This window comes from Colius striatus, chromosome 2 (assembly GCF_028858725.1).
Source record: "Colius striatus isolate bColStr4 chromosome 2, bColStr4.1.hap1, whole genome shotgun sequence".
Lineage (NCBI taxonomy): Eukaryota > Metazoa > Chordata > Aves > Coliiformes > Coliidae > Colius > Colius striatus.
This window is the reverse complement of record NC_084760.1, coordinates 87572733-87599784: the sequence shown is the minus strand read 5'-3', so window position 1 is coordinate 87599784 and position 27052 is coordinate 87572733. Positions and strand designations below refer to the sequence as shown.

Here is a 27052-nt window from a genome sequence, read left to right as displayed (position 1 = left end):
TGTGCATCTAACCCTGCCATTGTTTTCTACCCTCTTCTGTTCCTACAGTGTGATTTCCATCCATCAGTCTTTTGGTTTTGGCCACTGCTCTGAGGACTGGGCATGGAGGGACGTGAGGGAAACAACACAGGTTTTTGAGGTTAGGCAGTGTGTGAAATGGGGAAACAAAATTGTTCTTGTTTTCTTTGCATGTGCAAAAGTACCCAATGCAACTTGGTAGATTTGGATAGCAACATATCACACAAACTTTTAGGTTATGCTACGGCTGTGTGTTGAGTTTCTAGATAATCCCTGACTTCAATGCAGCTTTCTCTGACGAGTGTGATTTGTGTAGTTTATGCTGGGACCAAGCAGGCATCTTTGAATTTATTTTGATGTTTGTAAGAGGAAGTTTGTGTGTAATTTGTGAGCTGTCTTGATACAAAAAGGTCAGAGTTGAATGAGTTGGGGACATTGGAGCTGTTTCTACTGTGGCCTCAGAGCAAAGGCTTATTATGCCATTGCGTAAGAGGAGGTAAGGAGTACAGTGAACTTACTGTCAACTTCTTTGTGCAAGGGATGTGTCTATTTGTAAAGAGTGCTATACAGTGACCTTTGTCCTATTTTAGTAATACGTAAAATCACGCCAGGACGTTCCCATCTCTTGGTTTTGGAACACGAGTTGCAGGCTTTACCATAATTCTTAATACTTGGTAGTTCATCGAGTGTCAGCAATACGTCAAAAGCAGTAAAGCTTATCGTTCATTTGCCTGTTGTGTCGTTTCACTATAAAGGATCATTCCAAAAGATTAAGTATTGAAATGCTCTCTGAAATTTATTTTTAGAAAGCTACTGCTTTCTGGTACAAAACCTAGAGTAAAAACACACACTGTTGGTTTTTTGGTAGTGGATTTTTTGTTGTTTGTTCCTATTTGTGTGTGTTTGTGTATCCCTTTTTATTGTTAGGTTGGGTTAGGCTCTGCTCCTCTTTAAGCTACTCTGGGTAATACAAAAAATGTTGGAATCATACCAAACCTGTCATATCTGCCTAAGGGTAGTAAAGATGAAATTACTGATGAATACGTGTACCGGAAGATGTGATTGTTTAAATTCCAGGAATGGCTGAGAAATGCTTCTGAATTAGCACATGTATTAACAGCCAAAGGAAGACAAAATTTGGGGATTTCTGGATTCTATTCCTGCATATGGATAAGTTGCTGTTTGTAGGGTGTGTTTTCATCCCTTCTAGTTTTTCTGGGACTTTGTTTTTAGCATACCTATTCACACTAGTTTACTTCTCCCTTCATTGCTAGTTGAATGCCTGAAAGGATAGATGTGATTAAGAATACCTGAGAGATGTGTTCCTTGTTCTCTGTACTTCTTCTTGTTCTTGATGCTAAGCTTTTAGGAACAGTGTGAAGTAATTACAGGAGAGTGTTTGTCCATTTCTGATTCAGAGAAGCAAAATCTTAGGGAGTTACATTCTTTGTCCACAAATTCTTTTCAGATGCTACAAAGGAGGAATTTTTTCCCACTTTGTCAGTGTGGTTACATCTGTATTGACACATCTCGAAGATGATGCCTTTATGGCAGAGATGCAATTTCTCATTCTTGTTTAATGTAACTGTGCTAAAGTAGAGAAATTTTCCAGCTTTTCAAGAAAAAGTTGGACGTTTAGTGTGCATAAAGCCTATTTTCTCTGTCATTTTGTTCTGGGAAATTACTTTTTAAGAAAGAAATTCAAACAGACAAACAGAATATATCACTTTCTCTGTGAGATGTGTGTGAGGGATGGAATCTTGCCAAAGGTTAGTTTGGCAAGGTTTTAAGCTGCTGAAAAAAAGGATCTTAAAAATGGAAGAGTTGTGCAACCTTAATTAGACAGGGCAGTTAGTAAATCCTTTATGGAATATAAGCTTAGTGGTATAACTTTCCAGTGCAAACTGAGCCAAAATACAGCTCCAAGATATGTAATCTGCTTGCATTTATTACAGTGGAATATAAACTCTAATGCTTAAGATGTCATCTCAAATGTGGGATTGCGTAGGCTTGTAATTGCAGTCACTGCAGTTGAGATAATAGTCCAGCCATTTGTATATGCAGTTACTGAAATAAATAAGGCTAACATGTTTGCATTCCTAAAAACGTTCCGTGACACCAGTGAAGGATTCTGCCTATGAGGCTGTAGTTTTTTCTTTCTTTTTTTTCCCCCTCTCCCCTACAGGCATTTCCAGCAGAGTGCCACTGAAGAAAGCCAGTCGCTGCCTTTCAGGCTCATCCTGCCACCACTGCTTCAGTTTTATTGGCCAAATATTTTAATGATGGTGTGGTGATCTGGATCATGGCCCTGCTCCACACAAAAAGTACCCACCTCCTGTTTTTTTTCTTTTTTCTGAATGACTTAAAAACCCACTATCCCTAACCCAGTTCATTTTACGGATGTGGTGAAAGAAGGTAGGTACAAATAATGAAGGGAAACATGAAGGAACCACATCTTCTGGTGACAGTAACAACCTTTCTTTCTAATATCAAACAGTATTTGTTGAACTCTACTGCTTCAATTCTAGAGAGCAGTCCTGTGCAGGATAGGGCTCTAGTATGTGAACAAAATGTGACTGAAGTAGACTTCTTCACTTTTTGTTGCTATTTTGTTAACTGGCTAGTGTTGTTTAGACTGGAAAAATGCCTTCTGCAAAGTTCTGTTAGAGAAGAAAACGAAGTGTAGGGTGGGAACAAAGGGTTATCATAAACTGAAAAGTGACTGATAAAGGAATAAAAAGTCCGGTGTTCATTTTGATGAAAGCCTAGCAGCAGGATTCCTCTGAAGTTCTATGTGCCTACTGTTTGAGTTTGTCAGCTACAGAGACAGTTGTAAAGAACTTCAAAAGTACTTAAGCTGTATGAATAGCCAACAAAATACAGAAGTTGTTCAGAGTTGAACAGCCCAAAGTAATCAACATTTAAGTGAAGTAGTAGTTTGGGAAAGAGATTAGTATCGTGGTGGAGAGCTTAAGGAAAGCTTTGGCTCAATGCACAGCTACTCCTTCTGTTATTACAAGGTGGAAAATAATATTAAAAACATAAGTGGTTCAACTTCACACTTTACTGTTTTTGTTTCAGTTGTTTTAAAACTATCAAAGAGATCTAAGAGAGTTAACAGTTTCATTAGTGCAAGTTGAAATCAAATCGGAGCAATTTCATTCACAGGTGAACAAGAATCAGAACTGAATTGGAAAAGAATGATTCTGTTTCCCTGGCAGAAAAGAGTAGAAGAGATGCAATCTCCCTGCCTCTGTGTAAAGAAGGGGAATTGTAGTGTTATTGGAAGATAGAAAACTAAAAGTTTTTACTATATACTGAGTCAGCACTGCCTCAGGTTTTTATTTGTTTGTCTTTCCTAAATACTTCCAGTTATGTCGCAAGATAGCATCAATAGTGTTAACTTCTCTTGAATCTTACAACATACTTCTTGGTTTACCATTCTGAAAGGTAGGAATTGTCTCTATTTAAGGAGTCTAATAGTGTAAACTAGCTTAGAGGTTCACCTCAGTTGTGTAATTTAAATAAAGGGGGAGAGGAAAGATCAATGGCTTTATTACTGCTTCTCACTATGTAGAAATAAAAATAGAAATGGTGTTCTAAGAGCAACGTCCAGCATTACTGCTGTTTGGGAGGACATGACTTCTGGAAAGTTGATTCATTAGGACAATGGCATGAGTGCTTGTGGATGTGGGGGTTTTTTTGGTGGCAAATAGGAGGATTTTGTCTGAATTTTTTTTAATTGAGCTTCATTTGTTTCTTGGCATTCTGAAGTTGCAAGCATGTGCAGTTTCTATGAAAGTCTGTGGTGGCTGTGTTTGTTTGCCAAAACTGGCAGGGAAAAAAACAACCCATTAATATTAAGAATATGTGGGTTCGGTTAAGCATGTTATATTTGGGTGTCATGTTTAGGGTGAAGCAATTGAACACTATTTGAATGTAATTTGGTGACTTGGCTATTTTATTATCTCTGTAGATAAATGTGACAGTGTTTTAAGCATAGTTTCCTGATGGGATTAAGCTACTTGTTTAACTGCTATTCTTTCTCTCACCCCTCCCACACTTCTGCTCTGCCTCCTTGTTAAATCTGTCTGCAGTTGACCAGATGGTTTGGATTTCAGGCATAGTGATATTCTCATGAGTTTTATGAAAATTGCCAGCTGAGCAAAGGAGAGCAAGCCCCAAGTTAGTGCCTCAGCCAAGAGTAGCACAGGCAGATTTGGCCATGGCACGTCTTTTTGGCACCTGCTGCATGTCCAAGTAATGCATCAATGGTTTTGGGCTTGCTGTAGTGCTGGCATAACTTGTACAGCCTGTCGAGGAGAAGGAGGTTGGGCAGCAAGCTTTTGGGAAAACGGACTTTGTTACTTCTGCTGCTTCTGGAGCGACATGTTAATCTGACAGTGACCGAGATCTATGAAGCACCATCGTTTCCTTTAGATGAGCTTATCATAGCCTTTTGGGTCCGAAAGGCATATGCAGGTAACTGTTTAGTCTTAAGAAAAAGAATAAGATGGTAAAAGAACTTCAAGTATTGTATTTTTAAGACTTTCTACTGTGTAAAACAGGAGTTGATGTAGCCTCTGAAAAGGCTACAAGGGCATCAACCTGACTGAAGCTCTCAGAAATGAACAGTAATGCTCAGATTACTGTAGGCAGGGCAGAGCCAAAGAGCAAGTCAGTTCTGAATGTGGCCCAGGGACATGTAGAAACATGAGGCTTGAGGTGAATTTGGGTGTGTTCGGGGAGACATGGGAGAGAGCAGTGTCACTGGGTGGTAAGCAGCATGAGAGTCTGTCAAGAAGGGTTCGGTACCACCTTGCAGCACACGTGAAGTCATTATATTAGAGAGGTGGCCTCTTGTGTTCTGTACCTGAACCTGTTCTATTTTGATATGCATAAGTATATATAGATGGCCTGGCAAAACTCCAACTCTGGTAACTGCCAATTTCCTTTCCAAATGCATTCTCCTTTCATATTCATTTTTATTTCCTGTGCTTGTCTCTGGCATAAAATTCAGTTGTTCCTCTTAGCAACAGCATTACTTGGAAATAAATATAACTGTAGCCTGTTATGTTCATATAACGTGAAAGATCTATGATGTTCGGTTCATATTTGTTAAAAATACTTTCAGGTGCAGGTATGGTTGATAGAAATATCTGTTAAGCCTCTTGCATGTAGAGAATTACATGAAAACAAACATGTTTGGGTTTTTTTGTATATGAGACTCTTGTATTTTTGTCATCAAACCTAACACTTCAATCTTCTAACCTAGTGACATATAAAGGGAACATGACAAGAGCAAGGCCTTTGCCCAGGTAGCTCTGTTGCATTGGATGTGTTTAAGGATTGTTTGATGCCTACCTTAAGCTTCTGGAATTTGACAAGACTTGTACAGGCTGGAGAAGCTTTTGTCCCTCATCTGTTTCAGAGGGGAGAAAATACTGAAACATGTTTTTTTTTCCTTTCTTTCTTTCTTTGCTTATATCTTTTGCAAATGTTTCAACAGCCTACTAAACTTTAAAAGCTAAAATGCAGAGCTGAGTTCAGATAACCATGACTAGCGTAGCAGTGTGTCACTGTAGGAAGGTTAAGGATTAAATAAGTGGCTGCTGTGGTGAAGAGAGAACCATAGTAGGTGAGCTGCTGCTTCTGTTTCCAGTCCTATTACCACCCTTTCCTGATACTTTGCAAAAACAATGTGGTAAATCTGAGTGACTAGTCAGTCACCCTTTGTGCGTGCTTTGAGGCAGGGATTCTTTGAGCAAAGTGTGGAGGATTTAGTTGGATAAGGTAGAATTTGACTTCTGAATTGTATTGACCAAAGCTCTTACTCAGTGAGAGTGCTAGACTTCTGTTGCCTGCATAAAATTGGGTTTTCCTAGTTATCTTTTTTCTGAAGGAAGAGTTATTGGTAACCCTTTTGGCAAGTGCTTCATGAGTAAGCCAAGGCACTTGTAGTCACGGTTCATGACAAGTTCTGTGTAAAGTGCCTACAGTGCCTTTTGCTACCCACAGACCTAGGAGTTTGTATGAATTGTGTCAGACTTGCTGTATTTGAAATGGAGAAGTCCATTTTCACAGTCTCTTTGATAACTGTTTGTTCAACCAGGTGCTCTCCAGACACAACTCTTTGCAGTGAAGTACTGTTTTTAATTGAAGTTGTCTGAAGTTTGTCCTTTTTCTTGTTTTGTCTCCCCAACATTTGTCTGCTGCCATTTTTACCATTTGATCCCAATGTATAGGAAAACTTTTGTATGTGAGATATGGGATTTTTTTAAATTATTTGGAGAGAGGGAGGAGAAAGAAAAGCTTCAATTACTGTCATTACAGCAGCATACTTCAAAACTGGGACGTGGGAATTTCATCCAAAGGTGCATTGAGTATTAGTCTATGTGCTGAAGATGAAGGGTAGGAATCAGTTGTTCAGAATGTTTGAATAAAATCATTTATATCAAATCTGACCATTTTGTAGTCAGTAAAAAGTAGTACTGAAACTCCCTGCAGAACTGTCAGCCACAAATCCAAGGTCTTTCTTGCAGTTGTCAGCAGGAGTAAGAGAATTATTTGTTTTGTTATGGTAGCAGATGCCAGAGAGCTAGTATTTTTTTTAAACTTAGGAACTGTAAACTTTCAGCTGCTGCTTTGAGGTACATCAGCTAGAAGAATCTGATGAGGGATAATGTTTTTTTTTCCTGCTAATTACTTTATTTACGATAGCCCGAGCATGCCTTTGTCTCTTCTGATTTATGAAGATGGACTTCTGCTTACTGGCAACCTGAAATGTGGCCACAGGCTTGTAAGAGTTGCTGAACTGGTCCTGGCTTAAAAAGAAATATAGTGAGATTGTTTTTTGACTTGAATCACTTGCTTTGTCATACCAGCAAAAGTGCAAGCTGAAGTTCCCAGCTAGAATTAACATCATACACTTTCCAGCATGCTTTTCAAACTTACTGCGGCCTCTTGTTTTAGTAATGGGACTTGCATAGACAGAAATATAAAACCGAATACAGTAATTCGTTGTTATGTAATCTGCATCATTAGCTTCTTATTGTTTTATGATTAAATTAGTTTGATTAAATTTGTGGTAACTGAACATCATTTTCCCCCCAGCCTGTATAAAATCCATTATTTGAAAAAAACGAACACAGTATTTGAAAAGTCCAAGGGGAGATGCTTTTACAGTTCTTGTTCACGTTGCATCTCTTTGGCCATAAAGATTGATGTTTGTAGCGTGGGTGAGAAGTTTAATAAAGTCCTTGAAACCTAACAGAGCAGACATTTAAGGCCTCTTCTAAAAGGTTTGTCCCTCTGCTTCCTTGCATCTGTATCCAGTTATTTTTTGATTCTTCGCATGCCTTTCATTATTAAGTTTTCCTCTCCACACTGGAACTTGAAAATGTCCAAAGCCTTGGTTCTGTTGTTTGGTAAATGGCAACACTAATACACTTGAACTGAAGGATGGTATAGAGCTGCAGCTGTTTGATAGTGGCCAGTTTTATTGCTTGAGGATATTGATTTTTAGATTATACTGCTTCTGCAGTTTCAAAATACATGGTTTGAATCTGTGTGTCTGTTTTTACAGTCATTCAGGCGCTCAGTAGCTCCATTTTTTCTGTCCAGAGTCAACTAAGTTGAAGAGGTTTGAATGGTCAATGTCCTTCAAGTGGAGACAAGCTCTCTGGTTCTGAGGTCATTGTAGGCAGATGATAAATAAATGTACAGAATGACCTTTAGCCTTTCCCATGTAGACCATTTAACAGAGAGAATCCGAAACTAAAAAGTTTTCCAGATACATCTGGCGCTATTTTTAGGTGGTGATGATTTGTACTGTATTAGGAGCTGGGCTGAAAAACATCAGCTGTTTAACAAGACAACATCAACAACATTTTCTAGTAACTTAGGGAAGACCTGAGGAATATGAGGTAACTGTGATGTAACTGAAGTTGACTTAGGCAGAAGGTAATGACCAGAACTGGGATAGAGGACTGGTCTCACCACATTCAGATTCTTTATTTTCAGTAACGGTATTGTTGGTTTTCTTCATCTGAATCTGCAGCCGGTGATTGAAATAATGCAGTTTGCTTCAATTAGGAGGAAAAATTGATGGAGATCTGGTGTTTTTTGAACCAATTTGACTGACTTAAAGGATGCATATAAAAATGTGTTTTTATGAGCTCAGCTGAATTAGAAGCCAGGGAAAACAGTTCTTTCTCAGTAGTGAATTACATTGCTTTTTTAACCCAAAGCACGTTCTTAAAAGCAGTCTTAGTCCTTACCTATAGTCACTCTGGCAACTTTTCTTGCTGTGTACCCTCTTGGCTGTAACCCTTGCCTGCCCCTAGTCCTGGTGGCTTCGTTCCAGAGCTAAGGAGTTGACTGATCAAGCTTTTTTTACTGTGCTATTTAGTTAGGCTTGATATGTAGGGAGAGGTGAATGCAAACTCTCACTTGGAGTTTTAGGCACGTTCCACATCTTGTTTAAAGAAAAAGTAATGTTTGCTCACTTCCAGCCTTGTTACAGTTTTCTGGTTCCTACATTTTATAAACCTCAAGGCATTTCAGAGAATTCCGTGGGTACCAGAAAACCCTTGATTAGTTAGCATGTTCATGTTATTATATTTATACCAGTATTCATATTATTCTAGAGTACATTGTGCAAACACTATTTTGTATGAAGAGGTAAGTTTGACTCTTAACAGAAAGTCCTGTGGTGTTGGAGTGCACAGCTCTGTGAAGGTGGAGGAGCAATTGACTGGCAACTGTGAGTAGTGAGATCCTGTATGGTGCCTTGTTGATTGTTTTGGCCAACTTGCACTAGACCAAATTGTTGCATTTCACATTTCCTCTGTTTCTCTCTTGATCAAGATCCTCAGAGTTAACAGCTGAGGCTGCAAAGCAGTTTTTCACCATTCCCCCTGCTTTGAAAGAGATAGTCCTTTCTCTTGAGAAAAAAGGACTACTATTTTACAGGTCATTTGTTTTGCACAGACCATTACCCTAATGGGATTTTTCACACTGTTGGTTTGGATATACTGTTTTTTTGGTGTTGATTACATAATCTGAAAAGTATCCTTTTACTTAGGGCTGTGAACCTGGTTGAATTCACCCAGTCTTGTCTCTGCTGAAACCTGTCTGGGAAGATCTGCTTTTGTCCACCATCTGTTAGTTTTTAAGTCTGTGTGATAGGTAGCTGGACTTTTTGAGCCACCTTGACAGTTGAGGAAAGTGAAGTACCTTATGAATGACTCTGTCCGCACAGGGAATTTCACATCTGGAAAGACAAGCAACAGGATCAAATTAGTAATGCATACCATTGCCAGTGACTCAAAAGGAAACTGTAGTAATACTGTTGTAGTTTGGATACTGCCCTTGGGTAGATTCTGCTGCCTAGACAGTTGACTCTGCAGAGACAGCTCAGGTTATTGTTATGATGTAGCACTGTGACAAAGGATGTGCTTTCAGGAAGAAAATATTTTATTTAATTTGCTTTCCCCAAACAAACCCAAAGACTCCTAAAAATCAAACAGCTGCCACATTTATCCCTGCCTAAATAGCAGTTCTGTAGTGTCTGTGACACATGGGTACAAAATTTTTGTAACGAGAACATTTATCTTTTTCTTTTGTACCTAAGCTTACAGGGAAAAGGAAGGGATTGGGGAGTTGCACATTTTTGACATGTTATAAAGTTATTTAAAATAACTAAACTGTGCTTGCTGTGCTCTAAGTGCCACAACATGCCTAACAAGTTTGTTTGTTTGCTTCAAGAGAAATCCACAGCAATTTTGAAGGTAACTAAGTGACTCTATAGCTGGTTGTGCTTTTCGCATTGGGCCAAGACTTGCCCAGCAACTCTTCCAGTGTGTAGCAGACTGCAGTTTCATAAGGATTAACTCTGGTCCAACTGGTACTTGCTGCCCCATCATCTCATCTTCTTCTGATAGCTATAAATGTACTGGCTTGCCCCCTTTACATGTTGGAGGTTTTCATTATTTATTACTACTCTAAACACCACATTTTAGGTTTAAATACATGTGAATAGCTTTATCTTGAGTGATAAGTAGTAATCTGAATGTCTTGGTGTTTGAGTAACTAAAAGCAGCTCTATTTGAATGTAACTGCTTGCATACTTTGTGTTTGACATGCAGACAAAACAGTTTTAGTATTTTAATTTGTCATAATGTTTTGTAATACAGCTAAAGATACAGACAAAGATACAGACAAATATATTAAGATCTCTGTCTTTGGATTAAGATCTCAAGACTTTGTAGCAGTGAACACATGACTTGTTCTGCCTACAATGCGTTATTGCTTCAAGTCTGTGGTGTTGATTACCGGTCCTACTTTTTTGCCAGAGTCTGGTGATGGTAGATGAATCATATGCTACTTCATCCTTAGTAAGGTTTGAACTGTCCTTCAGATTTATGTCTTTGATGCAGTTCTGCAGCAGTAAGACAAAAAAACCTTGCCATTTTGTATTTGCACTGTGTACTTTGTGACTGTAATGGCTGCTCCTTTTTATGCCGCAGGATGAAATTGTAGATCTTGTTGTAGTTGAAGGTATTCACTAAGAAATAATTCTGTTAACACTGTGTTTTTCCTCCTGGTGTCAGGCAGTAGATTGCAGAATTGTTTAGGCTGGAAGGGACTTTTAAGGATTATATAGTTGAACCCTTTGCTCAAAGCAAGGTCAGTTAGACCAGGCTGCCTAGGATCATGTCCAGTCAGTTTTTGAATACCTTCAAAGATAGGCACTCCACAAGCTCACTGTGCAACCTGTGCAAGTGTTTGATGACTCTTGTAGTAAAAATCTTTTGTTGTTGTTTTTTTTCCCCTTGTGCTGAATTGAGATGTACTGTATTTCAATCTGTGCGTGTTGCATCTCAGCATGTTACTGAATACTGCAGGAAAGAAGAATTCTTCTTTATGCCTCTCCCTGCACCCCATCTCTTACATATGGGTAGAAATCCACTCTAGAGCCTTTTCTTCTCCAGACTGAACAGTCCTAGCTCCCTCAGTATCTCCTCCTATGAAAGATGCTCCAGTCCCTTAATGACCTTAGTGACCTTTGCTGGACTCACTCCAGTAAATCTGCATCTTCTGTTGTACTGGGCAGCCCAGAACTGGACCTAGTGCTTCAGGTGTTGCCTCCCCAGTGCTGAGCAGAGGGGAAGGATCACCTCCCTCCCTCCCTCCCTCAGGTGCCATTGCTTTTTCTAGTGCAGCCCAGGATACTTGTTGCCCTGCCACGAGGATGCATTTTTGTCTCATGGTCAGCTAATTCTCCAGGACTCCAGGGCCTTTTCTGCAAAGCTGCTCTCCAGGTGTGGGACTCACCATTTCCTCATGGTGAACTCCCTGAGGCTCCTGTTGGCTCAGTTCTGCAGCCTGTCTGTACACCTCTGAGTGGTAGCATGACCAGATGGCCTATCAACCACTCCTTCTGCTTGTGCATTGTCTGCAGCCTTGCAGTGAGTGCACTCTGTCCTGTCGTTCAGGCTGCTAATACAGATGTTTAACAGTTCTGGTCCCAGTATCGATGCTGGGGTATAGCCCTAGTAACTGGCCTCCAGCGGGACTTTGTGCTGATGATTTTCTAACTTACAGCTTTTCTTTTTAACACTCAAGTCCCAATGTTGACACACTGAATTTAAAACTTCCATATCCCTTTTTGTACTATACTTTTCCCCTTTCCTCCCATTTTGTTCCTCATTCTTTTCAGATATACATAGTGGGGAGGCCTGCCTGTCACTTCTGACATGAACCCAGGAAGGAACCACTTCTCCATCTTGAGATGAGAATTTCTGTGAAGATATCTGTGATTTTTTTTTTTAAGAGAAATGGGAGGAACCATGGTACTTTTTTTGAGTTTTTCCTGTCTGTCACTCTTTGATGTGTCAGACCCAGTTTGTCAGCTCTGTTCCTGCTTCCTTAGTTGCTCAGCACTACCGGTGGGGCAGGCGAGTACAGATAAAGTACTATAGTAACCTGCTGAGTTCGAGTTATTAAAAATACAGAGCTGCAGCCAACTGTTCTTTGCTGGAAAGGGTGATAAGCCTAACAATAATAGCAAGCTCTGTATTTGTAGCATTTTTTTAGTTATTCAGCTGTACTGGTATGTTTCCTCATCAGAGGAAAGAAACACTCTTCCCCCTTCTTGCTGCTCTTCCACGGTACTTAATCTTTTACACAGAGAGACGTGCTTGATTGTTGTAATAGTGAAATTCCTGTTTTCCATTTCTCTTTTTAATTCTGGAAAAGACAATATTTTAAAAATTAAACTAGCTTACAGATAGAACTTTCTTTGAGGTTCAGATTATCTGTTGCATTGTAGCCATATACAGTACACTGCACAGGACTTTTTTAAGACAGTTTAGGCAGATTTGATTTTGGACTGCCTTCATGTTAAGAGTAAACATCAATGTTACAGGTGAAACTATGAGAGTGACTCTCGCATTTTAAAAAATAGGGGAATTTTCTCTGGATATGGTATATAAAGCAATTTGCAGGAGTGATGAGAATCCATTCTCACTTGTAAAAATTGTCCCCGTGGACAAAAAAAAAAAAAAGAAATGTAGCATCCCAGTCTTGCCTAACAAAAAGGGTCTATTTAGGCAAGCACCAGACCTCTTTGTGCTGAGGATTGACTGCAGTGTTTCTGTTGTCTCTGACCTTGGAATTGAATGACAGAAAGTTCAAACTGGTAAAACAACTTTGCATGTTTCAGTTCTTCTTGAAACTTTCCAATCCCTAGTATCTGTCTAGGGAGCAATAAAACACCTGTGCACCAAAATTTCTTGAGACATTTTTTCATACAAGCGATCTTGTGGCCCTATGATTGCCAAAGGAGTGTTTTTGCCAGAAAATTGCACAGTCTTAGTAAGATGCTAATCTTGTCTTTGTTCTGGGCAAGAACTTAGCTGAGATCCTTTTATTCAGACTCTCTTCAATACTTGTTTTATGGAATATGTTTCTTCACTTCTGTTGTTTCTAGTGTTACAGCTTTTCAGTCATCCCTGGGGAGTTTAGAAGCTTTTAACCAGCAAAAGTGAAAGTTCATCTTCAGTTTGTGTAACTCTTTTTGTCTTGCTGACTTCTTAAAGTGAGTCCTGTAAACTTTGTCTTTATTTGATGTTGGAAATAAACATTTCTGAACATAGATTGACAATGTTTCTTTCCAAAATATAACTAGGAATGACTAAAATCATAGTGAGCATCAGCTTGAAATATGAACAATTAATCTGAAACATTTACATTGCTTCAGATTCTTCTATGTTTTTAGAACCTTGGTGACAATCTGCTTCTAAATAGGTAATTTTTTTGTGCATACTTTTGAAACTTCTTAGAATTGTTTTTTACTTTCAAACCTATTTGATTCTTGATATCCTTTGAAAACCCTTATTTGTTGTTCTGATGTTTTATTTCCCAAGTGTGCTAAAAATGTAAAAAAGTATTCTTTCATGGTGGAGAAAACCTGCAAGAGACTGCCTCACTGTTTTGCTGCTGCTTCTTCTAGGCTTCAAACAAACTGATTTTTTTTTCTGGCCATTGTAATATCTGCAGTATGTAAGGTATTAGAGCATTAGGATATCAGTTCATGAATGCATTGGTGTTCCTCTGGGTAGTTAATACTTAATGTATTTTATCTGTCACCAGGGAGGAATGTGCTGTACAGCTTGCTCTTTCTGAGAGTGGTCTGACTCATGAGCTCGAGGTACTTCAGAAGGATTTCAGCACTCCATCCCATTCTTCAGGTCTTGTAGTTGCTTTTCTAATAATAGAAGCAGCAAAACAGACAGTGGAGTTGCTTCTTTGCTGCTACAGTTTATTACCAGTCTAGTCGTGAAAGTTGACATCAGTCACAGTCTTCACGTTTCACAGTCCACGTTTGCCTGCGTGGCTACTAACACAGCATCTCTTGTACTGCCCCGTGGAAGCAGTAACCACCATATACAGCTAGGGTTCCAGTTTGGATGATCACAGCTATGAGCTGTGGGACTTTGTTGCCTCTGCAATTCAAGCAGTGTTGGGAAGTGGCATAAAATAGTTGTTGGAGCGCTCCAGCAAAATAAAGGGTATGTCCAGTGAAAGATGTGTTCTTGTAAGGCTTAAGATACATTGGAACCATTCCTTGAATGTCTCTAGTGAGCATGGCTTGTGTATCCTGACAGAATTTAACTTCAGAAGTTTTCTTATCATATAAACTGCTTGCCTAGCCATCATTGTGAGAAGGTGAAGCTCTTGAAATGGTATTGCCTCTGCTGAAGTCAGCAGCAGAAGTTCTCTTTGTTGAAGGTGAGCTAAGTTTTCGCTTTTATTGATTCTCAGTCACATCTGGGTAAAAGGAGCCTTCTGTTCTGCCATAGGCATCTTCTCTTAGGCAGGTGAATTATAGAACTCCAGCAAACTATACCTGTGAGGTCTCAAACATGCACTCCAGGAAAATGAGCCAGTCTTCAAAAGCAGCCATCACTTAGACTTGTTTCCAGAAGGAACTGCTTTGCTTTAGAAAAAGCGTGGCTCTTGAGTTGGTGAGAAAGATGAAAGGCAGGGCATCTCCATTGTAGTTGTCTCCTGTTGTTAACACCTTTTACTGTTAGTTAAATGAAGTAAGAGTGTGGGTTGATTTAGGGTATAAATATTGTGATACCTCAAGTCCTCTTCTCCACAACGTAGATCTGTCTGCAGAAAGAGAAGCTGGAAGCTAAGACTGGAACTGAAGGCAAAAGAAAGTGTATGTTGTTTCCTACAATGACATGCAAAGGTGTGCAGAATGGTTTGTCACATGAAAATGAAGACGGTGACTGGGACATCTTAAATCCAGCCTTCATTTATTAACGTGTACTGTAGGAGCAGTCTCCTGTTATTTGCAGGCTTCTCTTTCCCAGCTGCTGCTTCTTGTCTGACTTCTCTATGCTAAGCGTTTTTCTTCATGGAAATGAAAGGAGAAATTTGTCAGTGCAGGTCAACTTCTCATCATAAAAGTCTGAATCAGGTTAGCTTTTTTGATGTCAAAATCTTCTTTAGAACTATATATTTACAGCCTTAAGATGCATATGTTGCAGTAGCACTGACATTGGCAGTAGTTCTGGTGGTAAGAACATTGACAGCAAACGAAAAGTAACAAGTGAAACCATGTTTAATGAGACATGTTGTATGCATGTTGCTTTCCTCTTTTTATTGATCACCTGTATGTCTTGTTTATACTCAGAGACAATATGTGGAGTTTTCCTTGGCAGAATGAATTTGGAAGGAATGAGCAGGATAGGAAGAGCTATTTTTCTCTTTTCAATATACGTCTGACTTTATATAGGTGTTTTTAAATACCTTCTAACCATAAGACACATGCTTAATAAATGTAAAAAATAACTGTATGCTGATTTGCTTTGTTTTCCTTTTTTTCCACTGTAGGCAACCAATCTGCAGAGACAAATGCCTTTAACCTTTTTGTTAAGGGGAAAGAAACTCCGACCTTTAGCATGTCTTTATCCTTTTTTTTTTTTATGTGAACTAGGCATGCTAAGTAACAACCTTTGATGTCTTTTTTGGGATTTCTTAATGCCAGCTATCAAAGGATCCCATCTATAAAGGAGAGATAAATGACTACGTCTGTACATAGTTACTCTAGCTGAAACATGCTTTGCAAATAACATTTGCAAGTAACAGTAAAGCAGGATTGCAACTTGCCAGGCACAAATGCTTGAGTTTGAGGAGGAATGTTTAAAACATAGAAACCTGGTTGTGGTGGATTACAGTCAGTATTGATTACCTAGTATTAACAACATTCCTTCTTGTAGAAAGTAGAGCAGCTTTTGAGGAACTGTCCATTAATAATGCCATTTATTTGTTACTGAAGGTTTTCAAGTGATTGGTAAATGGTGGTACTGTACAGGTCATCTTCATGTAACAGATTTTTTTTGAAGTCTTGCTTCATGGATGCAAGTGATCAGAAGAGAAATAAACTGAGATGGGAAATTCTGGAGTAGAAGTTCTGAACTTCTTCAGTTCCCAGAAAAGGTTGTGAATATTGTGTGTTGACACATCTAAATGGCAAAGTGAATGTACAGATCAATTATACATTTACATATATCGTAGCTTTTGTTTAGATGTTATACGGATTTGGGATTTTTTTAAAATAATTGTGATTAGAACACTTAAAGAGTTTCTTCGCCATAAAGCATGAGTCTTTTCATCTCTTCGTGTTGATGGGATTAATGTGGTAGCTTTTAGATTTGGATGATGCTAGTATGAGAATTCTATCTGGCTCCTTCGCTGCCCGTTTCCTAACAGCTGTTGAAATTTCTGGCAGGAGGCTTTTTTTGCTTTCCAAGTCAGTGGAGAAGTAAGTTAAAACTTAATGCATTTTGAAAGAACAACCCCAGGTATTCATTAGAACGGAAGTTGTAAAGATGCCAGTAAAATTTATGCCGATTCTTACAGCACATACTCTGGTGAAACTATCACCTATAACAGGGGAGAGATGGTCAAAACCTTCAGAACATTTTTGAAGCTTTAAAATGTTGTCTGCAAAATGAAGTAGTTTATATTAATTGCTAGGCAATTGCACAGAATACTAGACTGCCATTCTTGCTGGTGTATTCAAAAGTATAAAATAATTATACTGAATTGTTAGTTAACTGAGTAGTCATTTGCCCAAGCCTAATGACATACTGCAATTAAAGTGCTTGAATATTCATAGCATCACTTACATGCACACAGTTCCAAAGCAGCCAAGTGTTTGAAGAACACTCAACAGCTACATTTAGATGTGTAATAGTTCAGTAAAAATGTGGAAAAACCTTTTTTATTGCTTTTATTTTCTTCTTTAAGCACAGCAAGGATTAACTTGTAAGAAGCTCAGTTTGCAGCTTATGATATGAAATATTTTCTTGATGTATGAGACTTGTGTGCATCTTGAACTTCTTCATGTAAAATAAGGACGAATCTTTCAGTCTGGCACATGCAGTTCCAAGGAAACTTGTCTTCATTCCTTCCTGGAGAATCCTTTGGCTTGCAACGCTTAAGTCACAAAAGAAGTATCTCTTATAGCTAAGTCATTTCTGTATCAACCTTGTGAGTAAATGATGTCATTACTAATCAGGATTACCAGAGTTTCTTGGTACTGAGCTTACCATGATCTCCAATTACAACATAAAACTGATTTCCTGCTCTTGTCTTCCTTTATGTTCTTTTACTATGTTAAACTGCATTTGCAGAAATCCTAAGTATTGCAAGGCTCTAGATACTGGACTGGTATCCTTATAAAAATGTGCCCTGGCAATAGAAGGAAGCTGTGAAGGAATGTTTGATGTTTTTCAGGCCCCTGAGTGACAAATACTTGTCTTTGAACAGTTTTTTGTCTTCTTACAGTGGAGCAAAATAGTGTTCCTGGTTCTGCTGCCGTGCAGATGAGGTTTTGATTTGAATGTTTCCAACTGCAGTGGTGGAATATAATAGCACAAGTAGTTCTTAAAGTAAAAGCAAAAATTTCAGTGTGGTGAGAAAATTGTAGACAAGCATTTACTCCCTCCCTTGAGTTTAAAGGGACACTGTGAACTTAAAATTCTAGATATTTGAGGGAGTTTTCTTCTTCAAAGAATTGTGGTAATGGCTGTGGTTTCTCTCCACACTCTTTTGTGGTTTGCTGTTCTGTTTCTGATCCAGAAAGGCTTTGTGAAGGACTTTCACGAACTGATTCTTTTCTCCTTGATAATCAGGTCAATCAATTGACCATAAAGCGTTATTAAGCACAAGAGACAGTCTGATGATTGCCTGAGGAGAAATGACAGAAGGAAGAGAATCTAGAGGATGTCCAGCTGAATTGCTGTGATTTAATACTTATTACCTGTCATCTTAGCCACAGAAGTTGAGCTATTAGCCGGGCCAGTTGATAGATAAAATGAATTGAGTAAACCAATTAAATAATTTAAATGTTTTTACCTTGCATTGGGAGTGGGATGACAGTCCACCTTTTTACTACTTCTCAGCTTAAACTTTGTGCATTGCAAGCAGGTTTTGTGGTTTTTACCCTCTTGTATTTTACAAGAGTATAATATAATAAGAGTATAATAGGTATAATACTCCAGGCAAAAGCAGAAACTTTGTTTCCTGTTTTCCTTTGGGACCTGTCTGAAAGTTTCCAAGTCACATGTTAGCCTTTACCTCCTATGCTAAAAATGTACCTATTTTTTTCCTAGCAAATTAAACGTCCTCTGTTCTCTTCAGTTGTTTTCATTTATATGCTGCTTCTCGTGGCTTACATTTTTCAGTCATGAACTTATATTTAAATACTTCAAAAAGTTAGCTCTGTGAAACATCTTCTAAGATTAAAAATCATTTCTTTTTAAACTTCTCTGTAGCAGAAATGATTAGTAATATAAATTTAAATGTTCTGGGGAAATATCTATAGTAAAATTATATTTTTTTGTCTCTTGAATGATGTAAAAGAAAATTTATTTTGTTTAGAAATAGTTACTTGTGAGAAACCTTATTTTACAGATGCCTAATTTACTTAGTTTTTATTAATTTAAAATAATTTTAAAGTAATCTTAGATACTTAGTATTCAGTTTTTGTCAATTTTGAGAAGCGGTGACAGTTTAGAAAGGTGTGTTGCTAATTGGATTTCTGCAGGGACAAGGAGACCATGTATGTGTTATTGCATCTTGTCTTCAGTGTGCATCCTGTTGCTTTTGTATCAAAGCACTTCTTAAAAGATGGTATTAAAGTAATTAATTGTCTGGTGATGAAAGTTGTTCACTGTCTGGAGACCTGTTAATAACAGTACTAAATATTCAGTAGTGGAGGTAAAATAGTTCTTTTCTTGTCAGAAATCAAAATAACAGCCACTAAGAACCACTCAAGATACTGAACAAACACAGAAAAATAATTGTATCCCACATGCATGGGCAATTCATCTTACCTTTCCTTTTGAACTTTGTAGAGCTACTCTGCCTGCCCATCATAGTTTACAAGGGACCTTAAGTACCATCTAGGTCCAACCCCCCTACCATGTACACCTTCTTGCCCAGGCTGCTCAAAGCTCCATCCAACCTGACCTTGAACAATTCCAGGGATGGAGCATCCCCAGCTTCTCAGGACAACCTCTTCCAGTGCCTCATCACTCTCACAGCAGAGAACTTCTTCCTGATATCTTCCTAAATCCACCGTCTTTCATCATGCTTCCTCTTTTCCCTGCATTGCAGTAACCATCCCTTTTATCACAGAGGGACAGACTCTACTCTTTGCCCCAAAACGAACATTAGATGTATTCTGGTCTTTAATTCAAGATAGACTTCTAGTTTTCCATCCTCTGTTCTTCAGGAGGCAGTCTTCTCTATTTGATTACTTTGTGATGGTGGCACTAACGGTTTTAACACCTTTTCCTTACTTCAGCATAACTCTGCTAGTCAGTGTAAATATTGGATAATCAACAGCTGCAGCTTCCTCCTGACATCATTTTTGTCACTGGAGTGTCTGGTCTACGAAAGAGTGACTAATAGCTTCTGTTAACTGAGCAGCATTTTCTGAACCCAGTTTCTTGCCTATAGCTAACTTGTTTAGATTTGAATTAGTGAGTTTGTGTGATCTATCAATTTCAAACCTAGCTATCCAACTGCAGAGTTTTTGGTTTGTTTTTATTGAAGTAGTTTAATAATAGTGAGTATGGAAATTAAACAAACTTGCTAAGTTAAAAAACAAACAATGCAAAACATTTTGACAACTTTTTGTAATCTAATGGGGTGAGACAGATGAATTTGAAATCTGGGTCAAAAGCTTATGTAATTTTAAGACCCTAAATATAGAATGGTGTAGAGACACAAAAAGATCAATCACTGTGCATGTGTTCTGGTACAGTACTTTTGTTTTGTTCTTATTCTGCACATGCAATTTAAAACTGAGCTGGATACCCTCTGCTTAGAAAAACAGTTTTGTTAATATTCCTATCTTATGCTAAGTGTTGATTTAAATTGACATGTAGCATATAGATTTCTTTATTGTGCAGGTGTGGAGTCTTCGGAGGTTTTTAGATTTATTGATAGTAAAATTTTCATGTGGTCATTATAAAAAAATTACCTTTTTATTTCTTTCCTTTTTTTTATAGTAGTGGAATGGGGTGATGATGTTCAAGCAGTATCAGAAGATGAAGCCATGGTGCTGGTGAACCATCAAGCAACGGGTGACGTCTGCACTCTGATGATGTGCCTTCAGGATAAAGGCACGGTAGGCTACAACCGGGGAGTGAGATACCTTCTGTGTGTGCCATCTGTTACCTTGAAAGTGCTTGCATCAGCATGCTGTACTGGTGACAGACTTCTGTGTGTTAATCCACCAAATAATCTCAAGGCCTTGAATAGGAAGCTTTTTGTTTAGATTTGGTTTAATGTGACAGGCAGTAGCTTGGGTCAGGTTTTAGACTCCAGGCATTGCCTTTGAAGAAGGTCAAGTATGAGCTGAGTCAGTGTGCATCCAGTCAAGGTTAACACAGAGGGAAGCAGATCTCCTTGCAGGTAATCATGTACTTGACTTTTTCCTCTCACCTCGTGGCCTCCTGCAACTCCTGCCAACTTTGCGCAAACCAACACAGATCTAGCTTCTGGGTTATGGCTTTGAGAAAACATCTATTCTGGAAGAAAGTTAGAAGCAAGTTGTGTATGGAATTTTGGTAGGAGTTCTGAAACTGAGAGAGTCTTCTCTGTGACAGCATATCCAAGCTAAGCTAGCTAGCTAAGGTCAAAATTGCATGAGCTCTTATTTTACAAACTTAAGCATTGGTGAGATGCACAGCAAATGTCAGTTGTTTCACACACTGTTGTTCAAACAAGTCACATCTAGGGAGCATACTGCTGGAAACTAGAGTATGGGATCTAAACATTAAATCAAATTTATGTGCAAATCAAGAGGAAGGAGGTATGAGTGATTAGGCTACAAAGCTGGGAGACGTACCTGGCAAGCTGAAAAAATGCATCTGCTGTGTCTGTCTTAGTGTCATCTTCTGTCTTGCAACCCTATGATGAAGAAACAAAGAAAATAACAACTAATTTTTGTTGCACCTTCAAAACTTGTAACTGGCACTATTTTTCTTAATGTGTAGTGTAGACACTGTACCTCTACCAGTGATTTAACCCTTTTTTAGAAATTTCCCAGATCTTACTGATGACAGCAGAGCTGATTAAAAAAACCCAAAAACTCAAACCAAACTCAGAAAGTGTGAAATTGCCACTCAGGATTGAGCAGAGACTAATTTATTTATTCTGCTGTTGCCTAGAGAAGACTGTGTTTCCAGAGTACTTGTAATTGCTTTAATTTCTTTTTGAATTGAGAAAGTTATATAATATTTTATACTGTACCTCAATGGGTGGAACGACAGGATAAACATTCTTTAATTCCCCTTGTCAAAATTATGCATAGGACAATCTTGTGATAAAGATTTGACTCTGAGGATACAGTCCTGTGGCTATGTATTGCATATCATCTTGACTATTGATGTCCCTGTTGTTTTAAATACCACAGAGCTTCATTGACTCGTGTCTATACTAGTGTATGTAGCAATCTAAGCCATACTTATCCTGTTTGACTCCATAGCTAAAAAGTTTCAGTCATGACAGAGTTCAGTGAATGTAGAAGATGTTAGAAGTGGAAGAAGGCTTTGAGATAGAAACTGTTAGGTTTGTGGGTTTTCAGAAAAGCAAAACATCCTTAACAATTTTTTCCCCTTAAATAATTGCAGTCGTTGCGCTTGGAAAATACATGTCCAAAGGCTAGTATGGATTTAATGTTTATAGCTAATAAAGAAAGAAAAAAGTACAAGCTTCAACACACACTTCAAGTAGTGCAAGTGGCTAAAAATAATGAGAAAGATCAGGATAGTTTATCCTTGATAGGACTTGCTGAATCAGATGTTTTTAAATAGCATGCTTTATATTTCTGAAGAGAATTGTCTTTACATTGAGTGACTGTAAAACCACTGGAGGAACAAAATCCCAAACGTACCTGTCCAAAAGAAATCATTCTACAGTAGGCAACTATTTAAATTAGGCCATTGCATTGAAACTCAGTTTAAACTTCACATGGAGTCTTTCACAACCTTGATATTCTTCTGTTAGTAACGAGATAGTGATTTCAAATAATTGTTTTAATTTTGTTTAGATTGGTTAGGCTGCACTAAATGCAAAACTCTATACTGCTCAGAAAACACTTCTTAGCTCTCAAAGTATTTTGTGAAGGCTCACTTCCACTTCACACAGGAAGGCATGCAAAAGAAGGACACCAGCTTACCAAAGGCAACCTCTCGACAATGGTAGAGCAGTGGTAGAACTAAGACAACCTTCCTCCTGTAGCAGCCTGAAATTTCTTTCATATGAGTAAAGGCTGCAGGAACTGGGACTGTTTAGTCCAGAAAAGAGAAGACTGAGGGGAGGATCTCTTTAATATTTACAAATACCTAAATGGTGGGTATCAGGAGGTTGGAACATCCCTTTTTTCTATTGTAGCTAACAACAGGACAAGGCATAACGGGGTGAAGCTGGAACACAAAAATTTCCATTTAAATATAAGAAAATATAAGAAATTTCTTTTGCTTGCTTTTGCCAGCCAGTACAGACTGCAAACAGATGTAATCTGAAAGCACTTACCACTTAATGCTGCATTTTAAAAAAATGACATCCAAAGTGTTCTATTTAAAGTTTTATGGTTTTATATGTAGTGAGGGAGAATACTGAAATGTTCTTGCAACTTGACAGTGTTTCCTAAGGGTTGTGTCAGGAATTGTGATGCTATTTTTTTCTAGTATTTTATAAATTCTTTTATATACAGAATAGTGTAGACTGTCTTCAGCAAATTTCATCTCACTAAGAAGTAAGCTAAAATACACATGCTAAGACATTTCTTGTCTTTCAGATTTGCCTATGTGAATATGGAAAATATGATCTGTTACTAGGGAAGTGGAACTTACCCCAAAGTTACAGTTTTAATGCGAGGACTGAACTGGTGGTGTTTCACTAATACACGTTATCATAAGACAGGCCACGGAAAGCAAGGTTTCAGCTGAATCAGAGGCGACCTACTTACATCTTTTTACATAGTTCAAGAAGTTGTTCCAATTCATTGTGAAAGTTAAAGCAAACTTTAGTTAGTTGAGGACTCAAACATTAAAGATTATGTGTTTAACAAAGAGAAGTAGGTTAAAATCTTCTGTTACTCCTTTCTGGCTGGATTAGGACTCACAAATGTGGTTAACTTTCTTATCTAATCTCATCTAAATCTTTCTGATTTAGAGCAGAAAGCAGGTCCAGGAGTGCTGCGGTGGAGAGAAAAAAGCAGAGCTTGAAGCTGTTTGAGTGCAAGTTTCCAGGTTTCATTGTTAAGTTAGAGGTACTTGGAAAGATGAAAGTCAGTCTATTCAGGTTGTAGAGTGAAACAGAAGTGGACCTGTGAATAGAAGGCACCTAGATTTTTTTAAGTTGTTAAAAGCTTTTTCTACATTCTGAATTTATTTAAGCAGGAAGGATGAAGTAGAAAAGACCCAAAACAGCATCCAAAAATTCTTTCAATCCATCAACTACTGTGAATATGTATTCAGAATGCTTGTGAATGTCTTTGCTTAAACCTCCTTGAAATGCAAGTGATAAGAGACTCATCTGATAATCATTGTTTCATTCCTGAGGATACTAAATGGAAGAGCCATCACCTATATCTTGCAATGTCCTTTCTTCTGCCCTTGGTAGCAGAACAGAATGAATCCACTTGTCCTTTTAATTGAAAACAAGATACATGTCCTATCTTTCGAACTCGTCCTTTTTGATTTTTGTGTATTAGCATGTGTGTAGATTCATTAATTCATACATGAAAATACTTCTTGCCACTGCCTAAGCTTATAGGCAGATTGTAATCACAGAGCTCTGGAGTTTGCCTCTTCATAGCCCACTTGCAGCCAGCTGCTGCATGTCACACTGACCTTTGACACAATTGCATCATTTCCACTCAAAAAGACCGAGGAAGTCCAAAGATGCTAGTTAGGAGGCCTGTGTCACCTAAAACATGGTGAGATGGGCTTCAGACACTGAAGAACAGTTGATCAACTTTCAGGATAAACCTACTGTCATCTAATTAAAATATAATAAGAAGTGATGTAGGAAGAATGAAGCGCTAGCAATTGCTGGGCAACTCCTCCAGGATTGGCATAGAACATCTAGGGATCAATACTGACTTCAAAAGAGACGAACCTTCTCTTTCCAGGGAAGCTTGTTAAGCTTGCTTATCTCCAATAACATTGGTTTAACTTCCGCTTGATGTAATAGAACAGTAATTGTCAAACTGCCAAAGAGCTAGGTGAATGCTGACAGTCACATGGGTACTGCTGCAGGCGGAGTCATCATCAGTAGAATTTTGGTGGAGCTTTTGTCACAGGATATGGTTCCCTACACCAGCCTATCATGTTTGGGCTGGTGTGTGGGCAGGAACTTATACAATATTGTAGTGCCTTAAAGAGCAGTAACACCTCTCAGTGATGCTTTTTAAAACACTTGTCCTTAGGGTAACTCTTTCCGTTTTTTTCCCCCTTTTTTCCCCTTTCCCTTTTTTCCCCCTTTCCCTTTTTCCCCCTTTCCCTTTTTTCCCCTTTCCCTTTTTTCCCCTTTCCCTTTTTTCCCCTTTCCCTTTTTTCCCCTTTCCCTTTTTCCCCTTTCCCTTTTTTCCCCTTTCCCTTTTTTCCCCTTTCCCTTTTTTCCCCTTTCCCTCTTTCCCCCTTTCCCCCTTTCCCCCTTTCCCCCTTTCCCCCTTTCCCCCTTTCCCCCTTTCCCCCTTTCCCCCTTTCCCCCTTTCCCCCTTTCCCCCTTTCCCCCTTTCCCCCTTTCCCCCTTTCCCCCTTTCCCCCTTTCCCCCTTTCCCTTTTCCCCCCTTTCCCTTTTCCCCCCTTTCCCTTTTCCCCCCTTTCCCTTTTCCCCCCTTTCCCTTTTCCCCCCTTTCCCTTTTCCCCCCTTTCCCTTTTTCCCCCTTTCCCTTTTTGCTTTTTTTTTTTTTATTCCTCCCTCCCTAAGGGTTCCTAATTTACTGAAATTGAAAGAATGTGAATCTCTATGGAAAGTTTTTATTTTAAGGCTCTCTCTTTTATTTAACACAGGCCCAGGGATGGCTGTATGAGAAACCATTTCACCAATATTAGTCTTAAATGGGGAGTTCTATCTAGGAACTAATTTTTCTTTTATCACTCACAAATATACAGTGTGTCTTTCTTCCCTTGGATGTATAGTATCAATAAGAAAGACCACAGAGAAGAAATAGATTCTTGTTTCCTAAACAAAACCTTTTGGATCTTTGAGAGCTGTCATTTTGTCTCACATATAGTTTCCTTTCCCACTTCTGGTGGTGCTAGAGGATGCAGAAATGGGTGCTCCTGTATTATCCAAGATCTTCAAATGTAAAGTTTGCTAGCATTAAAAAAAACCCAAAAGTTGAGGTGTTCTTAATGTGCTCTTGGGCAAGGATAAATGACTTCTAAATGTGATGTTCAGACTTTGCTGGGAGATCAGCTTTATGTCTAAGGCAATAAGGTATCTTAGACATTCTTTGGCAGGTATGTTCTTGCAAGTTTGCAGAAATTTCACTGCACAGAGCATCTGCCCACAGTTGTTTAAGAAAAAGAAATAGAGTATGTGACTGTTATCTTGCTCCAAATGTATAGCCCAGGATTCGTTTATAGCTTCTGTGATAGAAAGAGAGAATAGGTAATCAGAGCACTCCAAGAAATAATGAGGGTTTTTTTTGAAGAAAGACTTGCTGATAGATGCAATTCTAGATAAAAATTGCAAATTACCGAGCTACTGTCACAAAACAGAAGTTCTGTATGAAATACTGTGTGCTTCTTTCTACAACTTCCATGTAGGCATGGGAAGATGTGAAAACAGATAAAAGCCACCACCTTTCACCGTATCAACCTATTTTGTTAAGACATATTGTTGAAGGCGTGGGTGTGGATTCTGAGTATTTCCGGTACTGTGTAAGCCTCTGCTGTTTGTAGAGACACATAGAGTACACTTCAGCTGTAGATGTAATCAACTAATACATGATTAATGCATTGTGTTTTCTTAAGGAAATCTTAATTTCTTGGACTGCTTTCTCTCTGTCTGCCTCAAATTATGTATTTGGACAACTGAGGAATGCCAAGCTTAAGGTGACTGTGTAAAATTCAAAGAAGGATCTGAGTACCAGAGAAGTGTCTGGGTTCTCCACGTGCTTTTTTTGATAATAATAAATGGAAGAGTACTAAGTTACGTGACTTCAAGTTCCAGTGAACTTGAGTCAGTCTTGGTGAGACCTTATAGGGAAATGTAAAAGCAGATAGCTGCCTATATGACTGAGAGCATGTAGGAGACACCGGATTTTCCAGTTTTGGAGAGCCAGTTCTTCTCTCCTACGTGTAGAAGCTACAGAGGGGAAAGACCTTGTGAGAAAAGCAACTTTTCCCTTGTGTTATTTACTACTTCTGAAGTAATTCCTCTATTTTAAGTCTCAAAGGACTGAAGCAGGTATAGTGTCTGCTTTTGCTGTCCTGTAAGAAGTGATGGTCAAAGTGAATCTAATGGCTCAGCCTCTATTTTTGCCTTCTCACCATGCTTCTTGGCTGGGATAAGGAGCATGACCTCATGAAATTCTCAGGGGTGCCTTTGGCTGCCCTACGGTAAGAGAAATCGGGAATGGCATGTGAGCTGTACGTAGGTCTCAGCTGCTGTTCAAAGACAGAGTGAGCATTTGTGAAGCATGTGCACATCAGAAGCATGAGAACATCATGATCTCACCCCCAAAATTATGAAGTACAATAAAATATAAGGAAATGTGTTTTTGTGGTAGACATAAAACAGTTGGAAATTTCAAGTACAGATCTGTATTGTTTTGTGTACGTAACAAACACTAAAAATGGCTTTACTCTGCCACTGGCTTAAAATTGTGGTGGTATGTCAGTAAGATGCATTAAACTACTTGTATAAAAAGACAGAGTAGAAATTAGTCTAGCGTATGGCTAATAGTGTAGAAATATGT

The 27052-nt window shown here is 38.6% G+C and overlaps 1 protein-coding gene across 1 annotated transcript in view; it reads left to right on the top strand.

The window, feature by feature from the left end:
• Positions 1-27052, top strand: part of LPGAT1 (lysophosphatidylglycerol acyltransferase 1) — a 65723-nt gene that overhangs the window by 6069 nt on the left and 32602 nt on the right. The window contains exon 4 of the mRNA XM_061991391.1: positions 20121-20239. Within this exon, the coding sequence (XP_061847375.1) occupies positions 20121-20239 (119 nt within the window). The remainder of the gene's footprint in view (positions 1-20120; positions 20240-27052) is intronic.